Raw genomic sequence first — 13,268 nt, 5'->3', positions numbered from 1 at the left:
AATGGATCGGGAGGTGCGCAAACCGTCACACCACGGTAAGGTCCACTCTCTTCGTGACGGTAAAATTTCAAATGCACAATGTTGAATCCGTAGAAAGTGCGGTTTTGCACGTAATTGATCAAATTCAACTACGCGATACGACACAAAATGACACAATAGCCTGAGGCAGAACGGTCGATGGAAAATAAGCCATCTGACGGATAAAGGTCGTCGTGGGCCTTCGGTGACTCGGGAATGTGCAACCCAGTTTAATGTGCATACCAGCGGTAAACACTGTATGAGTAAACTGCAGGTTTCTGTTTATTGGAGAAGCCCTTCTCATAAGAGGCGGTTTCAGCTGGTCCCCTCACTATCACAAACATCAGCGTCAGTGCGCGAAAACTGCATAACTTTGTCATTTCGTAAACCTAGAGCGCTTTGATTAGACGAACAAAATAGGAGATGCGAAACGGACTGGGTGTTATAATGGATACTACTCATAAGGTTGCTGAAAACTCTTCGACAGCCCACGACCGGTTTCACCCTTGTTGGGGCTCACTAGGTAGCCGCAGCCCCTGAGTTTCCGTCAACCGTATGTTCTGCCTGAACCCGAGTTGGACTGTTTTCGAGAAGTACACTCATTTGCGAATCAATTTAGTTTTCACGAGAGACTCATCTGAATCTTTCGTTTACGGTATTCTACAGCTGAATGTGCTGCACACAGCCTGCCTCATGATTCAATTGGCACGATATTCGAGATATGGCAGTATATTTTCATAAAGGAAACTACTCACAAGGTTGCTCACAAGGTCGTGGGCTTTCGAACAGCTTTCAGCAACCTTGTGAGTAGTTTCCTTTAAGAAAATAAGCTGCGATATCTTGAATATTGTGCCAACTGAATCATGAGGCGGCCTGTGTGCAGCACATTCAGTTGTAGAATATCATAAACGAGAGATTCAGTTGAGTCTCTCGTGAAAACCAAATAGACTCGGTGTTAGTTTACTAAAGCAATCTGGATAGCAACGAACAGCAAACGTGCAGATCCCCCATGAAACTCAGTTATCAACACGGTTGATCTGACGCTCTAATATTAGTGTCACACATGGCAACTTACATTGAAAGTGAATGTAAACTATTCTTGAAGGTTAGTCAGCACATTCTACGATATGATTTTACCCCGAAGGTTCTCATATCTTAAGCCTTAAATATGTTCGCAGTCTGCCTCCATGAAGTCCAGTTTTCCTGTGATGAGAAAAACGTTTTTCTCACTATTCCCAGTCACAGTACTCAAAGAATGTGCTTCAAGAGGATTTGTTTGGTGTTTCAAATGCTATCACAGGTTAATTTTTAGTGTACAACGTTCGATATCCTTAAGCATCTGACCGAGGCGTGCTGTCAGCACCGCATGTCGTAACGCCCTCTTGTTTTGATCGCACTGCCCAGTTCGATGGATGTGAGGGACGGGTGTGTTGAGCGTGGTGATCGGAGATCTGCAAGTGAAGACAATCTGTGCCGGAAAGTCGGGAATCACTGTACAGGCGTTCCGTCTTTTCTGGAAGTCGTCAACGGTATGCATCTTACCTCCCTCTAGGAAGACACAAACCCGCCACCTTCTGGCTAGTAATTGAAGACTATGGTGTTTGAAACTCCTGTTTGAAAAATCGCCATTCAAAGGTCAAATCGTCACGTAATCACGTGATAGGAATTAAAGGCCGACCTTTTGTCTTACCTAATCATTCAGTCAATCAGCAACGTAGATTACCATATTCAGTAGAAAAACTATCACGCTTAATTTTGGTCTGGGGAAGGGGAACCAGTCTGGGGCATCTAATGCTCTATTTGGATGTGATGTCTTCATCCTGGACTCTGAACAATTCAGTCAATGACATGTTATATTGGTACATTCTGCTTGCTGTCGCACTTGTTGGGGGTGATTAATCCATGTGTTAAATCCATGCTTCGGTTGGTTCGTCAATTGATTTCTCGCCGATTGCTTTTCCCTGGATGATCTTGTTCATCGAATTTCTTTAGTGTCTCATTAAGTCCCAGATATTTCTTCAAGCTTTTGATCAGACCGATCTGTTCCCCGAGCAAACGCTGCTCTAATCTTGCAGAAAGTGATGATCAGCTCTGGTAGTTATCCATTTTGAAACTGTCGCTCTTCAGGTGCCTGTTTTCGGATGCCACCCCTTGCACTAGTAGGTTTGACTTTATCCCAGTAAGGACGACGACCAGACAGAATGACACCCACTTACAGCTTTGCGCTGTCATAAACATTTGGAAGCTGAACTCCAACGACCATTTCGGTTTCTATCACATTCGTGATTGGTTACTGTGTACAGCCAATCGGTGATGACATCACTGAAGGTACAGAGCTTCAAAGTCTCACTTGTCGACACTGAATAATGAGGAGTGCTAGCGAATGTGGTAAGTAACGTTCGAGGAATTTTATCGCCTAGTTTAGATTTTTTGCGGGCACTAAAGTTCACCCGCGTATTAGCAGCCCCCCCTACAACAAACCCCACGAGTTCAGGGAAGGTTCATCCTCCCTATCATGATGTCCCTTTTTCGAGGAAATCTCCGATATCCACCATGAACTTAACAAATTTATTGTTGCAAACTTTAACTTGCTCTAGAATAGTTTTAAGCCCTTTCGAACAACCGAGTGGTACAAACGTGAAATCTGTACATTGTTCCAGCTGGGTTGGTTGGGGGAATATTCTAGTGTCCTACCGCTCTTGTCACCATTCACATTAGTGTCAATCGCGTTGTTTTCTGTTTTAACTGTCACTGAGGGGAGTAGCCTTATGTATTCACATTCGAAGAAGTTGTCTGCACTAGCATCAGGTGGTTAATTGCAGTTGAAAGTATTTGGCAGCGATTCTGGCGTTACCTGATGGCGATATTTGGCTTGTCCACTTGCCCTGTCGCTCGCTTTAGTTCCTCCAATGATATACGCTTTAGGTTTGTAATCGTATATTGACTCTAGCCGCTGGCTTCGTTCACACGAAGGATAGGCACTCATTGGCGGCACAGGTTGAGCAGCCCCACCTGTGGAATATCCACACACTTATGGGTATCGGTCCGCTGGGATGTGGTCCAATGCACCGTGCTGTAATCGTGTCCTTCTTGCGTGCCGTGTGCAGAGCCTAGAGTTGGTGGTTCGGGTGATGGATACCGGAAAGTCAGGTAATACAGCGGTATGATTGCGACCGTGTTGAGAAGACAACGATTACTGAGGAGCCTATCAAATTTTTACGAGGCTTCAGAGGTGATTCAGGCAATTCTGCATAAACTATTCACTTACTGTGTTCAGAAAATGAGAAGGCACGTTTTTCACGGTAGAAAAAGAATATGACGAGGCGGGGGTTAGTCCATACTCTACTGCAGGGGTTTCATTCCATACTTGTTTTGTGTGGATCATAACACGTTTGACAGTTCCTGCTTGCATTAGCGAGCCTGGAAATGAAATAGACCCAGTACAGAATGACGAAGGTCGACGTCTTTAAAAGTCGGATCATCCGTCACGGTCGCCTCAGACTCGATTGGGAATAGTGCTGTGTTCACTCAAGAGTTGAACGTAATTTTCTCATTTTTCTAAGTTGACCATTGCACGAGCATACCTGTAAGTTTAGAATCTGATCAGTATCTGAAATACAACTTTCGACGGTGGTGCTTTTTAGTATTTCATTATCAGTAACGGTAACAGTGACGTTGCCGGTGTACGGTCTAGTGATTACCATAGTTTTCCCTCCACTTCTGAACTGACTACGTCAAACTTCAGTTAGAGATACACTTCAAGATCCGGCTTTCGGCAGTTCGTTCAGTGGAGGGGTCTCTCTTGAGGCGTCGACTTCACACCCACTGTGCACCACCACCTCATCGATGGTGGACTCCGCATAGTACTTCGCTTGTTGTGACCCGACGAAATCGAGTCTTCTTCGTTCTAAGAGATCATTAAACAGTTCTTTTTTGGTGAGATTGGTGACAGCTGTCGATAGCTCCCTCGGAGCAACACAGATCCATTGCTTCTGGGGCTTTCTGACAAACGTCTTACCTGCTCGTGTTTTCTGCCCTTCAGCCAATCGGTATGACGTCACGAACACCGCGGTGTTACCGGATAATACGGTAGATGAGAAAAGACCTTTCGACACTGATGATATTCATTCTACCAATGTTCCTCCATATCCGGGCGTGGTGCCCACCCAACGCACCATGATGAGCACAGATGCCATCCTTGCTCTGGAACGACGTCAAGCCGAATTAGAGGCACGGGCTGCTGAACTGGACCGTAGGGAAAAGGAACAACAATCACGTATGAGTGCCTATCAGGCTGGTACACGTAAGTGGATTTGTCAGCCCTCAACCCCCACCCTGTAAGGTGCTCTCCCCTTTTGTGCGTTTCCTCGGCGTGGGTGCACTTACCTCATGTCCCTGTTCTCATTTAGCCCCCCACAACTGGCCTCCATTGCCCTCATGGTGTCCCTGCAAACCTTGCGTCCGACAAGACTTCGAGACCGACATTCCCCTGGATTGTCGCTGGCTCGCGAAAATGGGGTATGCTGTCTGGTTGACTTATGCTGTCGTGCTGTTGTTGAACATGGGTGGCACTCTCGGATATTTTATTGTGGGAAAGTCGTCGGTGGAAGGCCCTCTTTTTGGAGCTTCTATTCTACTCCTGCTTGTGATGCCACCGTTGGGATTCTTCGGGTGGCACCGACCGCTCTATAAAGCCTTGAGGTGAGTTACCCACCTTCTTTAGTAGTAGTTCAGCTGTAGTACCCTTTCAGTGCTTAGTCGCCGTGCCACGTGACAGAAGCATTAGGGCTGCCCAAGCCTAAACAGGGAGCAGAGGTTCGGTTCGAACCACGAACCATCTAGTCGTTCGAGGCGTTGGGCAAACCAGTCAAATCGATCAATTTTGAACACGGTCGTCCGTTCTGTTGTCATAATTCAGCTGAGTCGAGCGGGTACTAATGGGATGGTGGTAACATGCATACAAAAAACGCCGATCACAGCGGTTCTCCTCGGGCTGAAGTGATAGGTGAACATTCATGTGAACGCCTTCAGACCATGCAGGACCGGACATCTGGCACACTTAAATTGAAGCATTTCATTGTTTGGCGCCGTTCTGTGTGATTACAAACCATGTTTACGACCAAAGGAGTGCCACGACCATGTCATGCGCTACTTGGATGGAGTATGACAATAACTGGCGCGCCAGAAAGCATACATCAAAGCCTCACCTGGGAGATACTGTATTCGTCAAGCGTTCCGACTTGAACTTCCAGTTGACAACCTATTTATGGGCGGAGCATCGATAAATTGTACACGCATCGGTCTGACGTGCCCTTTCCAAGGAATGCAATTTAAAGGTATACATTACCTGACGTGGCAAGGCCAAACCGCGCTTCTAAGGAAGCAGGGAACGATTAGAAATTGGTTCAATCGTTGTTCGAACATTTAGCCCACCCGCATGTGTTCAAGACTGCGGTTGAACGCCTGTGTGAACATTTTTGTTGAATAACAGATAATTTCTAAAGTAAAATGTGGCTATCTGTATGGGCTTTCGGTCCATGGGGTTTTGTGGAAGTGGTAAACTGATCGGTGGCTGGAGAAAGCTTGGGCGAACTGTGATGTAACTTGTGTTTCGCTCGTCCGGTGGAGAATCGTCGTGCAATATGTGTATTATCGCCACCCCAATATATCCGTTGTCTTGCCATGACCCGTGTACCATCAACGGTCGGTCAGTGAGTGGCCTTTTACACCACGGGCAAACGCATTAGCGACATTCTCGAAATAGCCAACAACAAAAAAAGTTCAGCTGTAACACCCTTTCGGCGCCTAGCTGTCATGCCACTCAAAGGAAACACGAGAGCTGGGATACTGCTAGGTTACCCAAGCCTAGAGACAGGGGAAGTCGAGTGGTAGAGATCAGATTCGAACCACGAACCTTTTTGTCAGCGATTCGCGTTCTAACCACTGAGCCATCTCGCCCCCAAAATAGCCAACTTCAATTAATTCCGTCCAACCGTAACACCTTGATGGGTATTAAACCGATCTTGTCAACCTATTAGTGGTTGGACTATTCAAGTAACGTAATCTTGAAGACCTTTGGCGGTTATTGGTATCCTGCTCATCAAGTTGATCCCAGACGCCCGCCCTCAAACTTTTGCTGGCGGGCGGTATGATCGGCGTAACCCGCAGGCCAGACAACAAAAAGTCGATCCAACTTAGATCAGTTGAATGAACTTGGATTTGACCTTTCGCTTTCAACATTCGGTTAGGTTGCGCAAGCAGTCATGAGGATTGGTCGCAGATGGACATCAGTCGAGTTGGTCATAAATCTTAACATAAGTCATCCTTCAGAAGTTTTTTTTCATACAGGTAGACTGAAGATGAATTTGTGCTGATGTGACTATTCTGCCGAATCCAAATCAAACGGGAGCAGCAATAGATTCGAATTCCGCAATGCATATTCTAGGCCCTGTGTCGAAACTTGATCCTCGAATGTCTGATGTGCAAGGTGAGCGTGTTACCACCCCCCATTAGCATCCTCTAGACTCAGCTGAATTATCATATCTGAACAGGCGATCATGTTCAAACTTGATCGTTTTGACTGGTGTGCTGTAATTAAGCAACAAACTCACTGGACGGATGGTTCATGGTTCGAACCCAACCTCTGCACCTCGACTGCTCCCTAGTTAGGCTTTGGCAACCTGGCAATATCTCAGCCCTACTACTTCTGTTGGGTGGTATGGCCGCTATGCATTCGATGGGTGTTACAGCCGCACGATTGATATCAGCGTTTTTATTTTTTCCTAGCTGTTTCGTTCAATCAACCCTTATATATTTCGTCGAAGGGAAAATGCCGCTCCTTGATTCTCTGGTGGATTCTTTTTTTATCCCATGGTTTCTGACAGCAATAGGTATAAATCTGGGATCGCCAGCTTGCGGATGTGCTACTATCTTCCTTGTACTGTTGTGTTGCACTGCCGTACAGATCGCTTCGGTAGATTAAGGTCATCCTCAGAGCTACGAAAATTTTTAGTTTAGCGCCAGTTCATTTGACCAGTTGAAAACCACCTAATAAGATCAATTGCTACCGTTTCACTCACCGAGAACTGGGACAACAGGAATCGATTGGCCTGACACTGACGGTCTGGTTAGTTAATTACCGTTGACTCATTCTGGTCGGCCGATGACTCGGAAAATTGGGCATGTGCATACCAAAAGACCGCTGTGATGCAGCAGCACACTGACTGGGTGACTGAGCCACACCTGTCAGTTTCCCCTGCAACCGCTGAGCCGAGAAGCGAGGTCCCCGTCCAGGGAGACGGCAGATTTCACCCCGACTGGGTTTTCCTACTTAACAGCCTGGTCGTGGACCTAGCTCTAGAACTGGGCAGAAATAGCTCCGTGGTGTAGGCAGTCCTCAGCATTGTTAATCAGATGTCTCCAACGTTTTGGACACCACTGATCAGACATCGGAGGTTTTCACATAGTTTCGGCGTGCGTCGATGTATACTATGTCCTCATCAGACGAACCGATCCCATAACATAAACGTAGACGGTTGACAAAAGTTGCCTTGGTTTTCTGGATTTCAGGCTTGCTCTCGCCTTCACTGAGTCTCTTCGGGCTTAAGCAGATAATTGAATTTGTCCACCAAGTCGATTGACTGGTCTGTGAGCACAAAGTTTTTGGTCCAATCCAACCAACACTGCAGCAGTACGTTGCACTTTGCTGTTGTGGTGCGCTTGTATTTTCGAGGAATTCGAATCAAGAAGACCAATGTCGTCTGCGTGCTCCGGAAACATTTAGACTCCCGAGATATCAACGGCAGGTAGTCAGGTCTCAAGCAGTATATCAATAATATCAATAATATATACCGAGAGCAGACAACAATTTCTGGCATCACTTGAATAGGTAAACGTAGGCAGATGTTGTACGCGCCCACATGGTTTACTGTAGTGTTTTACAGATAGCGAAAAGCGACGATTTTCTGACGTCTGGAAAAGTGACATGTTTCAGGCACATGTTTCAAATTAAACATGTGATCATTACGTCCTCGGTCAGAGAGAATCCCAGCTTGGTACTCGTTTAATGCCAGAGGTCATCTTGTGTGTTATGTCCACTAGACCAAGGATTGCTTGACATGTCACAAGATTTGAGTTCGAGCTCCGTAAAACCGGAGTTGGCCCGCCGAACTCAAGTTCGGTAATACAGACGGCGGAAATCGATGCCAATTTTTTGAAGAAAAGCGTAAAACGGGCGGCGAAATAAAAACGGCTTGTTTCACGGTGTTTGTCTATACTTTTTCCACACGGTGCTTTTGAATGTGGAGCGCAATGCATAAATAAACGCGGGACTTAGTGAGGCAACATATATGGAATGCGATGTAATTTGTTCATGCAAAGCGCCTCTTGAACTTCGTCATTCGACTGTCACACACTAGATTTGCCCTCAGTATACGTTCGATATCCTACAGTGAATTCCAGGTGTTCAAGGACACTCGACCCATTCTAAAACTAGCGTTTTCACCATTTTTTCGTCCTCTACGCCAATGTTTTCCCCGAAAAGGACGATGTCATTCACTGACTACTTCATATCCTCATCGATTTTTCTCAACAATCTGTTCATCCGTTTCGCTTTCACACTTTGTGGTGTTATTCCTTCACGGTATTGACTGATGAGTGACGTTCACTCTGCCCACTCCTATGCTTATGGTGTGCGAAAATTCTTGTGAGATTCAGTGTTTCAAACTCCTCAGAATCTACACTTCCAGAAACCTCAAGCTGCCTCGTAGTGCTTTCACATTCTCTTTGGTGTTATTCTTTCACGATATTGGCTGGTGAGTGACGTTCACTCTGCCCACTCCTTTCGATCGCTAATCAAACATCAGTGTATGCGGGTTTCCTTATTTGTTAGTCTGCCTGTACGGTTTTGTTAGGTCGCTTCCAAACAGGCGGTCTTCGTCTACCACTCAGAAGATCCTCGATGTTTGGTTTCATCTCGCCGTTCCTGATCCGTAGACCGGGTTTTCAACTGTAAGATGGTTTCATACCTTTCACCATGAGCTTTCTAGTGGCCATGCATTCTGTTTTCGGATTCAGCTATCGCTGCCCTCTCAGTCTTTGATTCCTCATGAATTTCTTCGTCTCAGACAAGATCTGCAGCGCGTTCGTTCATCAACAGAGCCGTGTTTGGTTACTTCAGTCAGTAACTTTTGCTTCTTAGCAACTTCATTCGACTGTTCTAATCGTGTGTGGTCGACAGGTGTCTATTAGCTCGATATCCTATTGACCCACCACCCACTTAATCTGAGCCTCTGTCTTTTGAGCCGTATCTCTAGTTGTTGGCATTCGTCCAAACTTTGTGTGACAGCTTCAGGACAGTCGTGCACATGTCTGCTGCAGGGTAAAGGACGCAACCATCAACAAGCTGTGTTGTGTTTTTGTGTGTGCATCACGTGCGCGGTACCCACGTACAGGTGTAAATAGATCTTTGTCCCTTGAACAGTTTTGTCTTGCCTCATGAAAAAGATTCGAAAAAAACAAAACTTGACCATGTATACTACTCATGTATACCACTCATAAGGTTGCTGAAAATTCGTCGACAGCCCACGACTGGTTTCACCCTTCTTGGGGCTCATCAGGTAACCGCATTCCCCGAGTTTCCGTCAACCTTATGTTCTACTTGAAACCAAATTGAACGAAATTAGCGAAATACACTCATTTGCAAACAAATTTGGTTTTTCGATGGACTCACCTTGAACCAGTCTAGAGTATCGGCATCCGATTTGACCGTAAAGGACCAAGTTTCTAGTTGGATGCTTGCCAAAACGATCTGAGTTAAGAGCCTTCCATAGAGACTGATTATCCGCAGTACGCGCCACGACTGCTACGGTCGATGTTACCGGATCTCAACAGCCAGTTTTGTTGTTGTCGGACTGTGTCATTGAAGAGCCGATCGACTATACATACCTGCGACGAGTCTGGTGTGAACATAGCTTCCAATATACTCGGAGCCTCACCATGTAGCTGTGTTCCTGGAAGATATCCCGTCTGAGAAGAAAAGAATTGGACCGACTAAACTGATTCTCCCCTGGAAGCACTTCACCATGGAATGAGATTTCAGAGGGTTAGCTAATACTGATGTCTCCGGATAGCGGTTGTACTATTTACCGACCGTTTGTTCTTAAAAATTATTTTGGAGCTTGTATACAAATGGAACATGCGGTGAATGCTCTCTGCGGCGACTGCTTGAGTGGACCTGTTGTCTCTGAATGTGAAACACTTTTGCTTCCCTTTTTGCCGTTCAATGCTGCGTCCACTCGGTAGTATTGCACTTAAGCAGTGTTGGTGTCAAATAGAACTCACCAAGACTGACTCAAGCTGCTGGATTGCTCTCCTGTATTCCCAATCCCGAGTTCAAAAAGGGAGTACCTCAAGTGGCCGGGTGGAACTGGCCATGTAGTTCGGACACTAAACTTTTCGTTGAATCCACATTTGTGCACCACACAGCGGGCGTTGATGAACTAAAGGTCACAAGGTGCGTGTGTACAGTGTTCATCTCTTGATTATGCTTAGTCTCTGCTCCATCGAAGTGGGATGTGCCATAAAATCTCAGTATGGAAAATGTTCGATCCTTATAAACACTCGCTCTTCGGAGGTCGACTGTGGTGGTACCTCTTACCTCAAAAGCTTGGCACCATCTCAAATGATAGCAGGTATCACGCAAAAGTACCGAATTGGCTGAATGGAGCCGAGTTTGGTTAAAACCATGAAATGACAAATTGCGACTATGCGGGTTGCTAGGAATTTCGGAAACGAGCGCTCTGCTCATCATCATTAGACAAACCTTTCATTCTACCCAAAGGAGATGTGACAGATGTCAGCCAGGCGTTATGCTTTTCAACCGTAAAAGGAAAGGCAGATGAGGTTGATTTCTAAAAAATGTCTCGTATAAGCTGAATTGGAACAAGGTTAACCACATTCTGATAGTAAGGCAGAGACCAAGGTTTGTGACAAGTGCTTGTAAAGAATCAATTTAATTGTGCAGTTGTAGGCTTGTGTCGTATCCATCCAATATAAGTCCAGGTGAATGTTAGATCGATACATGTGAATACTGGGTGTGACTGGAACAGTTACGTTTCAGTTGCAACTTTTTTCCGCACAAAAGCTAATGCTTGTTTGTTTTTAAACATATGTATCATCTTAACGGAACAACACTCATCAGATTGCTGATTATTTTTGAACAGTCCGCGACCGGTTTCATCATTCTCTGAGTTTATCAGGTGGGCGTAGTTCCCACCTGTCTTTGCGGGTATTTCTCCGATGCGCATCTGCCATACCACCCAAGTGAAGTACAAGGAATGAGAAACCGTCAGATTGTCACACTGTCAAAGCCCTGAGAAGTACTCGGTTTACTCGTTGATGCCATCACGGCTAAAATTTCAAGCCTGTCCGTGGGAAATCACTATTCGATCTGGCCTATGTGAGGAAGGGGTTCCTTGAGATCGGTACGTGGTGAATTGGCATTTGAAGGAAGTCCTGTTTTCTTCCACTGTGGATCTGCTGGCGATTTACGTGTACCTCACCTTCAGCCTGAATCTTTTGAACTCATTCTAGGTGGATGTCACACGCCCTGTGACGTGTGTTCCACAATGGCATCTCGAGTCCTAGCGATTCGCATGTCAACTGTAGTTGCACCGTGCACTTACGTGCACAGGTGAACTAAATCACAGCCACCATTATATTAGGAACTAGGTACTTGACCCGGTCAAGACAACCATAGTAATCTTAGGATCACACCCAAAGTCTTCTGGACATATTGCACTGGTTTATTGGTGGTTGATCAGATGACCGTTTATCTGTTCGCCGAGCTCAGTAATTAGCGTTTGAGACGTTTCTTCCCCACTCGAGGAGACATTGTCAGTGCGCAATTTAGTGTCAGCAAACTCAGCTGCTTTGGTCATTGGTGTCCCCACAGATGGGTAATTGAGATGAGACACATTGACAGGCGTGGTCCAATCGAACTCTCAGCCGCGCGCATGGTTCCAAGCTGGTGCCTTCATAACTCCTTCCCATCTCCCTGATGAAAAGTCCACTGTCACTCTTTGATTCATGCGTTGACGATATCAACTTCCGTCTCTAGTGCGCGGCTATCCATCCCCCTATCTCTCCAGATAATAGGCGAAAGAATCTGACATGTATAACGTTGATACAATACAAACGTTTACTGATGCACATCTAATTTCACAGAACCAGGTACACTGGTTGAGGAGATTCGGTCACTCAAAAGCACAGCTCATTGACTTGTTCAAGTTGTTTAGAGGAACTCATTCTTTTACCGGTGTATAGATGCATCACAGCTGATCATTCTCATTTAGTAAACATTCTCACACGCCTACACTGGGTGTTCCAAGTGTGCAGATTGTCGTATAAATCGTGTTAGGTGATGTAAGGAACGGCTCGACCTTTGATTTTTTTTCCAATGTAGACAGAAAAGCAAATCCACTGTAGTCTCAGCTGGTAACAATTTTGAACTGAGTTGAAAGTATGACACTGGCACAAACCTGGAAGCATCTGTTGCATTGGTCTTTGACAACTCACCTTCAGATATACGTAAGCCACAATCTAGAATGTACCTGCCCTATCCGTCCATTTTGAACCATGCTTGTTTTCTGTTGCCCCTTCTAGATCGGACAGTTCAATGAACTACGTGTTGTTCTTCATCATGTTCGCCGCACAGACCATTATCATCCTTATTCAATGCCTCGGTATTGATTATCTGGGTTCCTGGTAAGTACAACCTTACATTATCATTATGATCATCATGATCGTTACAGGATTATATGCCAGCTACTCTGTTCTCGTCCGTATACTCGTTAGATGCATCATACTCCCTGCTCGTCAGCTGCCCACAGAAGTTGCCGTAGAATCATTGGATTCTGTGTCTGGCTGTTCATAGGTACAGGAATATCGAAATAATGACGTGAAATTTCTCTCATATAGGCATCCTTATTCATTCATTCATCACTTCAAGACAAGGGGCGCGGTATGAGCCTTACTAACCGTCTGGACATTGATCCTCGACACCATCGCGTTGTAGTTGGGCCATATTGTTCGATTTACTATGAACTCGCTGCCGGCACTTTTGAGCTGGTCCTGCTTTCTGCAAATACAGTTTACGTGCTGGATAGGGTTTAAGCTTTCCTGTTTCATCAATCGCGTTTATTCTCCACTCTCTCTCTCTCTCGCCCGATTTACTGATATCTTTTCCTTTG

General features: G+C 45.6%; 1 protein-coding gene across 1 annotated transcript in view; it reads left to right on the top strand.

The window, feature by feature from the left end:
• T265_10421 (hypothetical protein) overlaps positions 1-12,873 on the top strand; it is a gene marked incomplete at both ends in the record, with an annotated part of 38,320 nt that extends 25,447 nt beyond the window's left edge. Inside the window, 4 exons of the mRNA XM_009176789.1 lie at positions 4,000-4,321; positions 4,428-4,719; positions 12,682-12,783; positions 12,831-12,873. Coding sequence (XP_009175053.1) covers positions 4,000-4,321; positions 4,428-4,719; positions 12,682-12,783; positions 12,831-12,873 — 759 coding nt within the window. The remainder of the gene's footprint in view (positions 1-3,999; positions 4,322-4,427; positions 4,720-12,681; positions 12,784-12,830) is intronic.
• Between the last annotated feature and the right edge of the window lie 395 nt (positions 12,874-13,268).

The sequence above is a fragment of the Opisthorchis viverrini genome, assembly GCF_000715545.1.
Source record: "Opisthorchis viverrini unplaced genomic scaffold opera_v5_369, whole genome shotgun sequence".
NCBI lineage: Eukaryota > Metazoa > Platyhelminthes > Trematoda > Opisthorchiida > Opisthorchiidae > Opisthorchis > Opisthorchis viverrini.
This window is presented reverse-complemented; position numbering and strand designations above follow the sequence as displayed.